The sequence below is a fragment of the Hemicordylus capensis genome, chromosome 2 (assembly GCF_027244095.1).
Source record: "Hemicordylus capensis ecotype Gifberg chromosome 2, rHemCap1.1.pri, whole genome shotgun sequence".
NCBI classification, from domain to species: Eukaryota; Metazoa; Chordata; class Lepidosauria; order Squamata; family Cordylidae; genus Hemicordylus; species Hemicordylus capensis.
In genome coordinates, this window is record NC_069658.1 from 355,434,705 (window position 1) to 355,452,020 (window position 17,316).

At 42.3% G+C, this 17,316-nt stretch overlaps 1 protein-coding gene across 2 annotated transcripts in view; it reads left to right on the forward strand.

The window, feature by feature from the left end:
* Window positions 1–14,616, forward strand: part of HSPA4 (heat shock protein family A (Hsp70) member 4) — a 39,126-nt gene extending 24,510 nt beyond the window's left edge. For both annotated transcript variants that reach the window (XM_053296704.1, XM_053296705.1), the window contains exons 11-19: window positions 1,343–1,476; window positions 1,932–2,113; window positions 4,159–4,251; window positions 4,590–4,742; window positions 5,470–5,595; window positions 6,707–6,814; window positions 8,153–8,272; window positions 8,587–8,748; window positions 12,860–14,616. In XM_053296704.1, coding sequence (XP_053152679.1) covers window positions 1,343–1,476; window positions 1,932–2,113; window positions 4,159–4,251; window positions 4,590–4,742; window positions 5,470–5,595; window positions 6,707–6,814; window positions 8,153–8,272; window positions 8,587–8,748; window positions 12,860–13,066 — 1,285 coding nt within the window. In that variant the 3' untranslated portion in view covers window positions 13,067–14,616. The remainder of the gene's footprint in view (window positions 1–1,342; window positions 1,477–1,931; window positions 2,114–4,158; window positions 4,252–4,589; window positions 4,743–5,469; window positions 5,596–6,706; window positions 6,815–8,152; window positions 8,273–8,586; window positions 8,749–12,859) is intronic.
* Window positions 14,617–17,316: the final 2,700 nt, after the last annotated feature.

Consider the following 17,316-nt stretch of genomic DNA (forward strand, 5'->3'; position numbering starts at 1 on the left):
GCTGGATCCTAGTTGGATTATTATGTTTTACTGGCAAAGCCAAACATACCTGACCAGTAACAGTAGCTCAAATAAGAACAGGGCCTTTCTATCTTTCTATTTTCAAGTCTCTTGGTTTTGGGTTTCTACTACAGTGCATACTTTGTGTTTTAAAATGGTCTATACATTTTTGTGTGAAGACTTTGAATTGTCATGCATATTAGAGATCAGTTTATTAACATACATGCAGTTTTAACATGTATTTTTCTCTAGAAACACGACAGCACATATGTGAAGATAGATATTTTATTTACGACCCATGGTCAGCTTAGAAAACAATTAAAAAGGTAGAATAAAGAAATCCTACAAAAGGTTAACAGTTGCTAGAAAATAATAAAACATCAGTCACATACAGTACCAATCAAAGACTTAACTAGCAATTGCTAACAAATATGAATATAAACTAAAAATTCAGGAAGAACATACGCATGAAATAAAAAACTGACATAACCACATAGCATTAGAGCAAAACTTCGCCAGCTTATATGTAATGAATGGAGATTGATCTGCCAAAAGATAAGAAACACAAAAATCTTCTGAGCATCTTGGAAAGTGTGCCAGACAAGGAGATATCACGGAGCGTCTTAACTCTCTGTGAAACAGACAACGGAGCAATACGTGTTGGATGGTTTCAATCTCCCTATAACCACAAGGGCAGATTCTGTCTTCCTTAGGTATACTCTTTTTTTCTCCCCGCCAGCACATGTGTTTGAAAGTTTATTTTTGATGCCTGCAGCACTTACGTGCAGTTTTCCTCCCTCCTCACGCAGAACCTTTCCAAAACTATACATAAGCCTAGTGGCCAGTAAAGGCAGTGCCTGGGGGCTGGGGGACACCATTAAGAATTAATCAGCAGGTGCTTACCAGTGTTTAGGCAGCACCTGCAAGCTGATTCCACCCACAGTTGTGTGCTGTTCTGGAAACCCAAGTGGGGGGAATCGGTAAAATCATCCAAGCCTGTGTTTCTGGTCAGCCTTTGGAGGGGGTGAGCTGGAATTTAGTGAGGCATTTACGCCAATGCAGCATTTCTGCCTAAAAATGTTACTCTGGCAGCATGTTTTTGTCCTTATTTTGTTGAATTGTGTTAGTGCTACTGCCAGTGTTGCTTGCTTGGTTTTTGTGTTTGTGTTCTGTTGTGGTGGTTGTATTTTCTTGTAAGCTGCTTTGGCCTGGAACTAAGTGGGAAAGCAGTATATAAATGTTGCCAATAATAATAAACATAACTAATGTCTAAAATGGCGGTGTGGGTCGGGGGGAATGTTCTTGCATTGTTTGAAAATCAATTTACTTTATCTTTCTACAGCGATTGTGAAGTCTTCCCAAAGAATCATGCTGCACCATTTTCGAAAGTTCTCACATTCTACAGAAAGGAACCCTTCACTTTGGAAGCTTATTATAGTAGTCCTAAGGAATTGCCTTATCCAAATCCTGCCATAGGTATGGAAGCAAAAGGAAAGAATACTAATGCTGAACTAGAGTGAGAAAATAATTGCCAGTTTCCTTCTAATTCAGTAGCTTGGATTCTTTCCAACTTGCATGTTTGTAAGATTTGAATAAAGCAGATGATAAAAGCTAAAAATGCTAAAATGCTAAAGCAGATGCTGTCAAAATAGGAGCAGAAAAGAATATAAATCTTAAAATGGAAAGGCAAATACTATATATCTGCCTTATAAAGGTAGCATTTAGTAACCAATGCATTGCTTTCTGAGGGATGGCTTTTCTGTGGTCTTTTTTTAATGTATGCCAAAACCAAGTTTTATGCTGTCAATACTAAACTAGAAAGATGTAAATATGGATAATGGGAAAGCTAGTTTTGATTTCAACTTCTTTACCCTCTTAATAGTCCACATCTACTGAAGGATTGCTTTAATATGTCTGGCTTTCCTTTTTAGCTCAGTTTTTAATCCAGAAGGTAATCCCTCAAACAGATGGATCCAGCTCGAAAGTGAAAGTGAAAGTCAGAGTAAACATCCATGGCATTTTCAGTGTTTCAAGTGCATCACTTGTGGAAGTCCACAAATCAGAAGAAAATGAAGAGCCCATGGAAACAGATCAGCATGCCAAAGAGGAAGAGGTAATTGCTTTAAATTAGCATATGTTCTTGCTATCACTTACATAGCTGTGTATTATTGCCATTTGTTGTCTTCAGTAACCAGCTTTTGTAGGTTAAGCTCAACAAAGTCTGTGTATATTGGTGATTAATGAGGAACACTTATGTCACTGCCTCAGAATTAATACTGAACAGTTACCTTTGCATGTTCACATGTGTATTGACATGGACTATGCAGAACTTATAAGTAGCTGCTAATCTACAACTACTTCCTCAGTTTATGAATCTACTAGCAGAGTGTACCAGGCATTGTTTGGGCATTTATGGCTATACCCACTCTATGTCCATCTGTCTGTGCAGGGTCCTTTCATGTGCAAGAGAGAAGATGATAGAAAGGGAGCGTGCACAAGCCTGAGGCTCTCCAAGGCTTGTTCTTATAGTGGGATGCCATGATTTCCCCATTACATCTGAACCCAGCTATGGAATAGGCATCATATTGCAACAGTGAATGCCGTGCCAGTTTTATCCCTCTTCAAATTACTACATTTATATTTACAGAATTTCTTAACTGCTTCCCTATGCTACTCGTAGGATCCCAGGAAGTCACTTTGCCAAGTTGGGTCCCAATAGCTCAAAAGGTGTGGGAATATATAGGGGACAGACAAACATTCAACTTTATTTCTATAGATAGGAACTAGTGTTGGATTCTAGGTGTAAAAAAATTAGCTGCTCATTAGCTGGTCTGGCCTTCCAAGGTTTTTAAATTGTTTTGAATGTTTTAACTGTTAATGGTTTTATGGTGATTTATAGTATCTGTTTTTAACTGCTAATTGATTGTAATTTTTTTTTGTTAATTGTAAACCACCCTAGGCCATTTTTGGAAGGGCAGTATAGAAACTGAATGAATTAAGGAATTAAATAACTAACTAGAAAAAGAGCTTTTGAGTCTCTACAAGCTGAAACTTGAAGAACTCTGAAAGTTCTGACAGTCATGGCTCCCTCTCTGACCTGACTCTCTTCATCCTTAATTTTCTCCTTCCCTTGCGTTCCATCAGTTGCTTTTAATAAACAAATGAGCATATGCTGCTGCCATAGTACTGTGTTACTAATTCTCCATCTGAGCAGAGCCACTAGATTAACTTATCAATTCTTTAAAAGTAAAGGTGGTAGTTTAACAGCTAGCCGGGCAGATAAATGCTTTTCTTGGGTTCTGGAGATCTATCATTCCCCTATGCCCTGAAATTGAGATCCTGTTGTCTCATTCTTCCTCACTCTACTGCTTGTGGATTGACCTTCAGTTGGTTAATTTAATAAGATGGTGTCCTTGATATCATTGCAGTCCAGGCATCCATCCTTCTCCCCCAACACATTCAGCGCTTACCTTTGCAGACAGGTATTGAAAATGCAGATATTGAGGCACATGTGGCTAGCTGGCACACTCAAAGTTGTTTCCATGGTGCATTGGCCCTCTTAACTGAAGATGAAACCATTGGTATCCACGGTTTACCTTACTTCAGAGTAAGTGAAACAATAAGGCTATTCACACGCACAGCCTAACCCAGGTTAGAGCAGCCCAGCCTGGGTTAGGCTGCACATGTGAAGCACCAGTATCCACGTGGATCCCGATGCTGCTAACCTGCCTAACCTGATCTTTGTACCCAGCTGTTAGCCAGGGTTAAGGGCACAAGCCCACCCATAACCCTGTGGTTGGGATTGTGTGTTTGCTCAGGCTGCATGCAGCCCAAAGAGACACAAGCACCTAGAGCATCTGTCTGACAAGGTTATCCCCCAATGCACCACACTCATCACATGGTGCATTGTGGTATTCCTGAAGGCCAGGGTAGTAAGTCCTGGTCTTCAGAGACTGGCATTGCTCTTTGCAGCGTGGATCATGTGGGTGCTCAGCAGCATACCAAGAGGGGAATCGACAATCGTCTGGGGGGATGGCAGGTCCATCTCTGCTTTCCGCCTTGCTTCCTGCCAGGATCCTAGGCATGAGTATATCCTTCATGGATGCCATCCAATATCTGCATAGAGCTCTACTCTGAAACATTTTTGTATAATTTCAGAAGATGCAGGTAGACCAGGAAGAGCAACAAAAAACTGAGGAACACCAGCAACAAGCACAAGCTGAAAACAAGACTGAGTCAGAGGAAATGGAGGTAAAAATTATGTGTTAAACTAAATGTAACTGAGTTTAGGTAATGGAAATAGTTTTATGGCCTTATGGGAGACTAAGGGTGTATACTTAATGTGCTATTTCTAGCTACATCTGTGTATTATCAATGATCTGAGCCTTCTGTCAGAAGTACACTTACCAGGCAATAAGTCCCAATGTACTTGGTGGGATTTTCTTAACGAAGCTTATGTTTACTTTTAACTGAAATTATTCTTCAATAAAATGGTAACTTGTGGGTTTTTTATATGAAACTTAAGTCCTATGTCTCCACAGTAGAATTGCTATGTCACTCTTTTTCATTTTGAATTCTGTTTTAAACAGACATCTCAAGCTGGATCAAAAGAGAAGAAAATGGATCAGCCTCCTCAGGCTAAAAAAGCTAAAGTAAAGACTACAACAATTGACCTTCCTATTGAGAATCAGTTAGTGTGGCAGATAGGAAAGGATATGTTGAACCTATTTATTGAGAATGAGGTAAGTAAATCTAAAGCACTAGTATCAATAGAAGAATATTTTACAAATTACTGTCAAGCAGGGGCTGGATGGTTAATGCCTAGGTGAGAGAAGAGTATAATGAATTGTAAAGACACCATAACCTTCCCTTCTAAAGGGATCATGAACTGAAAGTGTAATGTGTAGGAGTGTGCACGGACCAGTCTGGGGCCATACAAAATGCCACCGGTCCAGAATTCGGCCGGTCCAATGGTTTGGCGGGGGTGGAGTGTGTCTTTAAGGGCGGGAGGGTAGTACTTCCCACCACCACTTTTCCCCCTCCGGCCCTGGACTTTCCTGAAACTTTCTTGGGGCGGCAGAGTTCCTCCCTGCCGCCCCTGCCCCCATCATTGTCTTCAGAGTTAACAAGCAGAAAAAGCTGGCGCCACGCATGTGCCTGTTGCCGCTGCTGGCGTGTGCGCCGCATACATCACAATGATGTATGCGGCGCATGCACCGTGAAGGGCGCATGCGTGGCGCCAGCTTTTTCTGCTTGTTAACTTTGAGGACAATGATGGGGGCAGGGGCGGCAGGGAGGAACTCTGCCGCCCCAAGAAAGTTTCAGGAAAGTCCAGGGCCGGAGGGGGAAGAGCAGGGGCTGGGGTAAGTACTACCCCCCACCCCGCCCTTAAAGACACACTCCCCTCAGTGCCAGACCACACCTCCGTGGTTCCGTGCACATCCTTAGTAATGTATACGTTTTCTGCAGGGTAAAATGATCATGCAGGATAAATTGGAGAAGGAACGGAATGATGCCAAGAATGCAGTGGAGGAGTATGTTTATGAAATGAGAGACAAACTCTGTGGCATGTTTGAGAAGTTTGTTAGTGAAGAGGTAAGTGTTGCTAATAACAACTGACCTTAAACAAAGTTGAGACACCTGCTAATAAAATATCAGATGTTTCTGTGTGTAGTTTACCTAGCACATAGATCACAAAAGAAACTTTAATCCATTCAGTATTTGTGCTTGTTACTTGAAAACATTAACAGACTGAATTAAAGCAGTAACTCTTTAGTATTTTGGGCAACACACAACAAAGATTCAGCAACTTCAATATTTCATACTAAAGATTGCATCCAGATCAGTTGACAAAACTTGCTTGTGCTTTGCTCTTTTCTCTCCCCCATCAGCACACTTTTTGGTTACCTTAGTCTCCAAAGCTACTTGGTGTGCTTGTTGTCTTATTGGTGGGAAGGCAGCCCCTCCTATCCCCCATCTCCCTTTGAAGTATATTGCACTCGCACTTAATCTTCCTTCATCTTGATGTTCTCCAGGCTCCACACACAATTCCTTTAAGTCTTTCAGCCTGGTTATTACTCTGCCCTGCTCCTTTCAGCTGCATTAAATTCCCCCTGTTATCAGTATACAAAACCTGCTGCTGATACTGATCCCTCAATTCCTCTGGCTTCTTTCATCTCTGACTATCATTAATTACAAATACGACTAATATTTATATACCATTTTCAAACAAAAGTTCCCAAAGTGGTTGCCACATAAATAAAGAAACAAACAAAATGACTCCCTGTCACCAAACGCCTCACAATCTACAAAAGAATAGACACCAGCAACAGCCACTGGAGGGACACAGTGCTGGGATTGGATAGGGCCAGTTGCTCTCTCCCTGCTAAATAAAGAGAATCACCACTTGGAAAAAGGTGCCGTTTTGCTCAGTTAATAGGGAATATTACATTTCTATACTGTGTAATCTTAGATAGTTGTCAAATAAGTTAAAACAGTTTTAAAACTACTAAAGGCAAGACTAAAAAAAATATTTAGCTGTATCTGGAGGTTTTAGAGTGGTATTGACATTTCTGCATTTCTACAAAGCAGCATGTTCTAAGACTGGCAATTTTAAATTCCAATAGTGTTGAAACACTTTCTTTGTGGGAAAATAACCTTCACATCCTGTATTTCTGTTTATCTGTGGTGGTTTTCCCTACTTTAGGATCGAAATAGCTTCACTCTGAAGTTGGAAGACACAGAAAACTGGCTATATGAAGATGGTGAAGACCAGCCAAAACAAGTGTACATTGATAAACTAACAGAACTGAAGGTAAGTAATACTTCAGAGCTGCAACTGGACACACAGGAGTCTGTCTAAGCTGCATGGAGGGATTTTTTTTACAAACGGAAATTAAAATATGACAAGTTCTAGTAATAACTAATCTGCCTCCTTGCCTTTCACCATCTCTACAACTGGACCAAGTTTGGTTCAAATTGAGGTCCACAAGTTAGACCTCTTGTGCCTCAAAAGTTCATGTGTCCACCATCTTGGATCAAGGAGCATGACATTATTACAAACTACACCATTGACTTGTCCCTGTGTGTCAACCACTACAACTGTACCAAACTTGGTTCAGATTGGTTAGACAGTCCACAGGTTAGTGCACTTGCGCCTCAATAATTCACACATCTGCCATCTTAGATTAGGGTGGATGACATCACTAATTACACCATTGGGGCATCCATGTGTGTCCCTGCAGCTGTACCTATTTGGTTCAGATCAGTTAGGCAGTTCACAAGTTAGCCCACTTGCACCTCAGAGGTTTACACATCTGCCATCTTGAATTGGGGTGGATGACATAATCACAAACTACACCGTTGAGGTGTCACTGTATCCCTACAACTGTACCCGATTTGGTTCATATTGGTCCAGGTGTTGCAAAGTTGATGGGCTCCCCCCTCCCCCAGGTGATTGCATAAGCCTACTGCAATCACCTGCAGGCTAAACTTTTAAAGTGAAAGTAAATTGGTGGTTCTAAGAGGAGTAGTGTTATAAGATAGTATAATCCTGACTCATTCATTGTTGACCTGGCTGCCGCAGATGGCTACAAATGTTAGCTTCTTGTGTTGGGTGTTATGACCCAATAGAAGCATCTTGAGGTGCTTACAAATTTTGCTGCTTATGGGTTATATATTCCTGTAGCCATTTGGCTTTTACTGTTTGTGCATTTTAAGCATTCATATGCTGTCGTTCTATATACACTACCCTGGAAATATGTATCAGGTGAAACAATATTGTTTCCAGTTAAATAGAGCTGTGTGTAATGCTTTGAAATTTGCATGTATTAATTGCAATCACATGTAACATGATATGCATGGTAGTGGAAACTGACATACACCTGGAGCTTTATTTTATGTAGCAGTTCCTGCTGCTGAATTGCTTTTAAACATCACATTGTCTTTGGCAGTGGGAGCTACAAGGGAGTTTTGCATGCCTGCTTTGAAGTCACAGCTGTTGTGTGATGGTTAACATTAATGTGAGAAGCTGCCTTCATTTACCATACCATGGAGGTCTTAAACACAGTTTCAGAAACTGAACACCATCCCGAGTGTAAATTATTTCACAAGTGCAATTCAGATCTACAAATGTCACTTTTCTTCCATTCAGACTGTGGGGCAGCCTATTCAGGCACGATTTCAAGAATCTGAAGAAAGACCAAAAGCCTTTGAAGAGCTGGGAAAACAAACCCAACTCTACATGAAAGCTGTTCTTGCATTTAAAGCAAAGGTATCATCTTAGATCACTTGATTTTCTTTATCTATGACAAGGTAGTGTTGTTTCAAAACCATCCTGAACATTCTCTATAGTAAAGTTTAAACTACTATGTGGACCCTGCTCCATTTTCAGGAAAGTACGGATAGCTTTCAGGTGTTTGTCAATTATAGTTGCCTCCTAAGTTATGAAGGAGAAGTATTTTGCTACTCACCCTTAGTCAGTGCCATATAACAGTGTTCTGCTATGAAGTTTCACTGTTTGTATAGAGCCAAGTTTCACTCAGTCTATTAATTTACATGTTTGCTTTTTTCTTTTTTTAATGTTAGGATGAACAGTATGACCACTTAGATCCTGCAGAAGTGGCAAAAGTGGAGAAGAGTGCAAATGAAGCGATGGAATGGATGAACAACAAGCTCAATCTTCAGAACAAGAGAAGTCTGTCTTTGGACCCTGTTATCACAGCTAAGGAGATTGAAGCAAAAATGAAAGTAAATAATTGTTTGAACTTGAAGTTCAACTTAATGGTTCTGCATGGTTCTACTAAAGGCAACCACAGGGCTCTGTGGTCACCAGGAGTCAACATAGACTTGACTGCACACTTTACCTTTATGATACCTTGTAGCTATTAGTATTTAGTTCTTGAATTTTCTACAGCTGAGAGATACTCAAAGGTAGTGTGTGTGTTTTGTAGGTATGGAAGGGAAGTCCACTTTGAAGCTGACTTGTCTGGTGCAGCTCAGGAGTTCATAGCAACCATGATAACTATGGGCCTGTCCCAATTAGTTTCAAGACACATTCATGTTGTTGGTCACACACTCAGTTTGGTATTTTGTTCCGATCAGGGGTTTTTTCTGTGGGTGGGGATCTTGTGGTTTCCCCATTGTCATGGATGGACCACCACCTGGTTAAGTCTGGTTGCATAACCATGACCCAGCCCTGCAGGGGTGGTGGACCTATTAAAATGGTCTGTTCAAGAAGGCTGCCAGTAGGATTCCAAAAGGCCTTGTAGGATTGTGCTGCCAGTGATTCGCATCAGTACCCTGGTTGGAACCTCGAATAGGGAATTCACCAGGGCAGTAGACACGATTGCTCCTAAGTGTCCCTTCCAACTTGCTTTAAAAGTGGCCCCTTGGTATACAGAGGAGTTGCAGGGTCTGAAGCAGCAAGGTAGGCGACTGGAATGCAAGTGGAGGAGAACTCTGCTCAAATTTGACAGGACACAGCATAAAACCCATTTGAAGGTTTATGTGGAAGTGGTGTGTACAGCAAAAAAACCCCAACTTTGGTCGTTGCCATTGCTTCTGCAGGTTCGCGTTTGGCAGAGTTGTCCTGGGTTGTGAGGAGTTTGATTCAGGCTCCTTCCAGTTCAAACCAGTCCCCAGAGACTAGTTCTGCTGTAATGCCTTTAACGGGTTGTTCACAGGCAAAATATTGTGCATTCGGGCTGACTTGGTCTCCACTATGTTTGCAGTCTATTAAGATGGCGTCAAGCAATCCCTCTAGCAATATTAGATTGGATCAGTTTCAGTCTGTGATGCCTGAAGATGTGGACAAGCTGCTTGGAACGGTGCATCCTACCACTTGCTCTCCGGATCCTTGCCCAACTTGGCTGCTTCTGTCTAGCAGGGAAACTGTTGGAGATGGCCTAGTTAATTAATTTTATTTATTGCTGTTCTATACTGCCTAGTACAGAAACCTCTAGGCAGTGTACAGATTAAAACATAATATTAAAAAAAAAACATTTAAAATTCATAAAAACAGATAAAAAACAAAATAGATAAAAACACATCTATATATTTAATTATCCTGGGTGCGCCTTGCGTCCCAGTGCCCACCTGACTGGCTAGGTGGTGGAGGCACATGATTAGCTGAGGCACACCCAGGAAGATTGGTTGCTGCCACGGAGGCCAGGGGCAGCGGCGGGCCCAGCCGCAGAGGCAAGGCTCAGGAGGGGGGAAATAAAGTGGGCAGGGGGGCAAAAGTGGTGGTGGGGAGGAGAGGCCGCTGAGCTCGGCACCTGCCGGCCGTGGTCAGGAAGTGGAGACTGGGGCAGAAGGTGGGCAGGGGGAAGAAGTAACTGGCGGCCCCAAGGCACAGATGCTCTGTGTGGGGTCTGCTACTTAAAATTCAATATTATTAACTCTTCACTGAAGGAGGGTAGGATGCCTCCTTGTTTGAAGGAGGCAATGATTAGACAACTTCTTAAGAAGCCTTGCCTAGATCCCTCAGCGATGGATAGTTATAGGCCAATCTCCTATGGTTGGGCAAGATGATTTAGAGAGTAATGGCTAACCAGCTTCGAGTGTGACTCTGTTGGTTCTTCTGGTTCTTTCAGCTGCATTCAATACCATTGACCACGGTATCCTCCTGGATTGCCTGGGGGAGTTGGGGATAGGAGGCACTCTTAAAGCCATTCAGGTTGTTGGCTGTCTTCACCTCTCGTGGCAGAGAATTCAACAAGTTGATTATGCGTTGTGTGAAAAATCTCTCAGGCAGATTTCATATGGTGGAGCTTGGTGACGGTTGCTCTTTGAAACTGGAGCTGTTATATGGAGTTCTGCAAGGCTCCGGTCTGTCACCAATGCTTTTTAACATCTACACAAAACTGCTGGGTGAGGTCATCAGATTTGGTGTAGGGTGTTACCAGTATACTGATGACACCCATATCTATTTCTTATCCTTATCAAATGGCATTCATTCCCTAAATGCCTGCCTACGGGCAGTAATGGGCTGGAAGAGGGACAACAAATTGAAGCTGAATCCAAGCAAGATGGAGCTGGTCATTGTGGAGATTGGAATTTGAGGGATGGGTTAGATCTCCCTGTCCTGTATAGGGTTACACTCCCCCAGAAGGAACAGGTATGCAGCTTGGGAGTGCTCTTGGATCCAGGCCTCACCCTGGTATCTCAGGTGGAGGCTATGGCCAGGAGTGCTATCCATCAGCTTCGGCTGACTCACCAGCTACGTCCATTCCTTTAAGAGAAAGATCTCAAAACGGTGCATCAGCTGGTAACCCCCAGGCTTGACTATTACAGTGCGCTCTACATGGGGCTGCCTTTGTACATAGTTCGGAAACTTCAGTTCAAAATGCAGCAGTCAGACTAGGCTCTGGGGTAACCTGGAGAGACCATATTAATGCCTGTTCTCAAACTGTTGCATTGGCTGCCTATATATATAAATCTCTAAGGTGTACCTGTGGCTAATCCTGTGTGTGGCAGCTCTTGTGAGAGTTCGCAAGCAGAAGCACCGTGGTGATTAGGCAGTGAAGATATGCAGATAGGGAGGAGGAGCCAGTGCGAGTTGACGCACCATGGTGATTTGGCAGTGGGGATTTCATATGCAGATAGGGAGGAGGAGCCTGTGATGGTTAAGGTCAGTTGGAATGCAACTGTTACTGGTTGGGAGATGTTATTGATTGTAGAGGGGAGTGTGTGTGTGTATGGATAGTGGGCAGGGGTCTGCTAAGAGAGGGGTTGTGAGGGAGGCAAGTGCCCCTTCAGGAGAAGGAGGCTGCCATTGTGTGAATTAGATGAGGCAACAAGATCTGTTAACTCAGTGGGGGTGAGGGGAAGGAAGGGTGAGGGACGGGCCAAAGCCTGTCAGCCGCCTGAGGGGAACAAGCGGCCATGGGCAGCAAGGAAGAGCCCAGTCAACCACTGCTGCTGTTCGGGGCTACCAAGGCCATTGGTGGAGGCAGGCAGGCAAGCGATGGGCCCAGCGGCCTGAGGAGAACGAGGGTCCATGGTGGTGGTGCCAGCAAGGAAGGGGCTGCTGCTGATCAGGTGGGGAGGAGCAGGAGCAGGGCTTGGGTGAGGGTGGGAGGGTCTCTGGAGATAGGTGCTGCAGCTTGGTCAATAGGAGCCAGCAATGCTGTAGCCATGACAAAGAGGAGGATGGAGTAAAGGGATGGAGGAGTGACCAAGAAGGGTGAGGGGGGTTGAAGCAACGGGATGGAGAAGGGGCAGGAGTACAGCTCAGGTGAGGGTGGAGAGATCTCTGAGGTGAGGGGGCTTTGGCAGGGGGTGAGGGGAGCAGTCAAGTACTAGCATGCAGATGCTCTTCATGGGTTGCTAGTTACTTCTAAAGCTCTAAATGGCTTAGGTGCGGGTTACCTTTAGAGAGCACTTTCTTCTGTATGAGCCCCATAGCACATTGAGGTCATTCAGAGAGGTCCATCTCCAGTTATCACCGTGTTGTCTGGTGGCAACTTGGAGCTGGGCCTTCTCTGTAGCTGCTCCTGGCCTATGGAATGCACTCCCAGCAGATAGCCATAGTCTGGGCTCATTGTTGGCCTTCAAGAGAACCCTAAAGACTGACTTGTTTGGCTTGGGCTTGGGCTTCCAAGGTTTTTAAATTGTTTAAGTATTTTTAATTGGTTTTGAATGGTTCTGTTAGTTTTTAAATGCTGCTTGTTGTAGTATTTTACCTGTTGTGCACTGCCCAAAGCCTTTGGATGGGGTGGTATAGAAGTTAGTTAATGATAGGTACAAGGATATTTTGACCTTGGTTGGTCATTGCTACCCTTTTGGATGGTGGTCTAATGTACAAATTAGGTAGAATTTCCCAATGTCTTAATACTTTCCTACTCTTTCATTTTAGGAACTTATAAATACCTGTCATCCTATAGTCACCAAACCAAAACCCAAGGTGGAACTTCCAAAAGAGGATCAAAAACCAGCAGAACAAAATGGTCCAGTAGAAGGCCAGGGTGATGGCAACAGAGGCTCTCAGGCTGCTGAACAGAGTACGGGTTCAACAGCAGAAACGTCTACAGAAAAGAAACTTCCTGAAATGGACATTGATTGAATTCCAGCACTTGTTTATATTAGAAACTATGATAAAGCTTTAAGTTGTGGACTTTATGTTCTGAATATACATGGGAGCTAAGTGAGAACTGCAACTTCCTCACAGTTACTCTTTTTTTGGATGGGATTGGTCAGTATGAAGCACCTTGATTCTCGGGTAGCTAACTATTCAGTTGGATATGTCCATATGTTTTGCCATATGACACTAGAAGCCTTGGGTAATAGATTTGCAGAAACAGCCATACTTTATCATTTGGTTTAATCCTATTCCTGCTGAGTTGCATTTAAAAGAAGAGGTGGGGGCAGCTGGAAGAGAACTTGTCTCTCTTGATCTCAACTTATTTGTTGATTGCAACAGCAACATAAGTATCTATTGATAGAGAATGCCAGATGTGTTTGAAGCTTTGCTTTTATTGCACACGAGCAGAACAAAGCAAAGTACCAGTTTGATTCTTTGGCAATTACAGAAGCAATAATGGCATGTTTTCTTGCTGGAAGTTAAATTCATTTTACATAGTGCCATTGAAAGTTATGTGAGGTATATGGTGCCACAGATCACATGTGTGCTAAATACAAAGAATTGAAATGGTTGGAGTGTGTGTGTTAGCTCATGCCCATGCTCTGTTTATGAATATTAATGTCTTAGGCATTGAATCAAATTGTTTATCTGATATGCAGAGTAGCAAGTGTATACAAACCTGCTATTAGATATGTAAGTATATATACTCATGATAAATTTTCCCCAGATATATGGAAATACTGTGTAAGTTTCTGTCTCTAGTTTTAGTAGCTTTAGGAAAAAATGAGGATACTGCTAGCTGTCTGCTGCACTTATGGATGATTCTGATTAGTTGCTAACCTTGAAGAGAATATTTGTTTCCTACATTTGGAAGTGCCTCACTAGATCTTCCAACAAAAAAACAAGTCTGGCAATTTTCTCATGTGCTACACTTTGGCTGTTTTGCTTCTAGTATTGATAATTGTCATATAAACTTGTATGTGTTGAAATCAAAATGGAAACATCCATACACATTGCAAGAAATAAATGCACTGGATTGTACTGGATTTTTTTTTAATGGTTGATTATGGGTGAAAGACATGGAATTCTTGAGAGCTTGGGAAAGAAATGAACAGTCTTCCTTCATCAATAGCATGACTAAAAATTAAAATTAAAACCACCAAGAATCATACCTATTGTACATAAATCATTCAGCTTTGTTCTGGATGACCCAGACCTTAGTTTAAGCTCTTAAATTAGTGCTTTGGTACAGCTGAGGACCTGGTGTTAGGACTGGCAGTGTATTAGTCTTGAAGCACTCCTCCGTTCTTATACATAACTCTGAAACATGCAGAGTACCATGTTTACCTCCCATAAACTTTCAGGTTTCATTTAAAACAAGATCAATGCTTATGGGTTTGGAAGGTAATCCAAGAATACTGTGACTCTAACATCATCTGAGAATATTTACTGTGTTTTCCTACCTGTTCATCAATTGCTGCCTGTTAGTGACAGCTGCAATTCTTCTAATGAAATAAAAGCTTTAGATCTAATTATGCCCATTGTGTTGTATCTTCAGAAAATCATTTCAATCCTGGCATCCCAAAATCTTGCTGTTCCCTGTGCATAGTGAATTATTTTCAAAGTGCTAAAGGAAGTGCTCTGCAATATACGCAATACATGTATGTAAACTGATGCTGCTTAGTCTTGCCATATTCATATTCATTGGTGGAGCTAAATGGCTCCACTTCAGAAAATGAGAGGAGGTGGAACTGAGTGATGAAGAATGAAAAGAGGAACTGGTTGATAATGGGTGTGGTTGTGGAGAATGGCATGGCAAGAGGTGAATATAATAAGCAAATCTGTTATAGCTATAGCAGGTGCCTGTAAAAGGCAGTGAAACTTGCAGTTTTATGTTTGAATAATTGTACAAATTTGCAGAGTTAGGAGAAATTAAAAGACCCTTCCTGGAAATGCATTTCTAGAAGATGGTGCTAAGGGACTCTTGTTTGTCTTCTCTGCTGGTGTTGCCCAGAACTGTATCAAACATTAGTGGGTGCATAAGGTATCACTACATCTCCACTCCAGAAAAAAACAATACCTGTATCAAATAGGTTTTCTTGGTTCTGCCTGTTGATGTCACAAACAACTCTGTCCAAAATTTCCTCTGTACAGTTGTTGTTGTTGTTGTTTATCACTGGCACTTTGCAACAATTTAACTTCCATTTTGAGCTTGCCTGGATCTTATGTAGGTACACCTGCATTTTTAGTTGTTTCATCAGATAAAGGCTTAGTGCTCTACAGTTCTTTGGCCATCTCTACAACATTTTCTTCAGGATTTACAAAATTATCAGGCCAATTGGAATTTCATATAGCCTGGGTTCTGAGGTTGATAAAGCATAATGGGTAGCATCTACACTGGTGTTTGTGGAAGGACTTGTTTGTAGTTTTCTGCAAAGTGCTGGTGGAAGAGGAACAACCAAATGCATCCAAAAGGCTTTGTTTGCACATACACAGGTTTGTGCAAGAGACTGCAAAACAGGTTGTGCCTAACATTAGTGCCTACTAATTTCTTCTTGTGGCTGCATTGTGTTCATGATAGCGCACCAGCATTTACACTTGTTCAAGATGGGTAAGATATCCAGCAATGTCTGCTTCCTCAGAACTGAACTCTGCCATATGTTTTTATTTATTTATTTACGTCCGTTTTATATCCTGCTCTTCCTTCACAGAGCCCAGAGCGGTGTACTACATACTTAGGTTTCTCCTCACAACAACCCTGTGAAGTAGGTTAGGCTGAGAGAGAAGAGACTGGCCCAGAGCCACCCAGCAAGTATCATGGCTGAATGGGGATTTGAACTTTGGTCTCCCCAGTCGTAGTCCAGCACTCCAGCCACTACACCATGCTGGCTCTCTGAAAGAGTATATACTCTTTCTAACATAGTTCTGTAATGTGAGGAGCCATTTTAAGATTTTTGGAGATGAATTCAATTTTGCAAAGGTTTTCTGAAGTGGTCAGCTTTTTCCATACATAATTTTGTGCACCCAAGCAAAATGGCCAACATTTGCTTTCTATTTAAGCATAGTTCTGTTGGCTGTTTTCAAAATGTGTATACTATTGGATGTTAATATATGGTTTTTTTTATTTCTAAACACTATACATAAGAGAGACAAACAGCATAATGTCAACACTCAGAATGTGGACAAGATCTGGAGTGTAGCAGCTCAGAAAGACAACTCAGGGCGTTTTATACCCCCAAAGCCCTTTTTTGCATCCAAAATGTGTCTCAGTACATGTGGCCCAGCAGAGCCTCTAACATGGAATGAAAATTACTATTACTTACCAGGTGGAAGCTAAATCAAAGGAAAGCCTGAATTGTGTTTCAGTGTTTAATCTGTTCAGAGAAAGAGTTTGGAATTCAGAGCCAGTTGGCAAGAAGAATCCTTGGGGAGCTGGATGGAGGTGCTCTCTCTTTGGAGAGGACTGTTGTATTAAGGTAGCATTGCCTGCCTATTTCCAGAACAATGAAAAACAAGAGTATGCAAACACACCAACATATTTTGAGGGGGGCATTGTCTCTTCGCAAGGAAACTGACTCTACTGCTTGGGTAAGTATAGTGCAGAAGCACATTATATTGCTAAAGCAAGTATATTCCGCAAATACAGAAATAGTCTTTCCTGTGCACAAACTTGTGTGAATGAGAATGACCAAAAAGGGCTTGAGAGGGTCAAGCAGCAGCAACTTTGAGACATGATGTCTGGATGGGACGGCGGCAACAATAAGAATCCTGATTAGGCAAGTACTACACACACCTGCTTTTTAGATTATGGCTTCAACCAATGTAGGATCAGGTAACATTTTCTTTGAACTCAGGCATACAGTGATGGCAGCCTCTGCCCATCTTTGTTGGGTATATCTGTTCTTCCCATCCCATATCATAGCCAAGTCGTTTTCAAAGTAACACATGCTCCACTCGCCTCAACAGTGGATTACTGTAACATGCTACATGGGGATACTCTTAAAAGTGTTCAGAAACTGGCGGCAGGGGCCAGGCTGCTCAGTGAAGCTGGTCGTCCGGACCAGCTTACACCCTGCACTGGCTGTACTGGTCTCACATTTATTTCGGGCCAGGGCCAACTTCAGGGTGTGTCCGCTATTAATTTTTAACACACCCGTCTGCCGGTGTACAACGGAAATAGCTAATCAAACCGGAAGTTAGTCCCCCCCACCCTAGATATTAGGAAGAGGCTA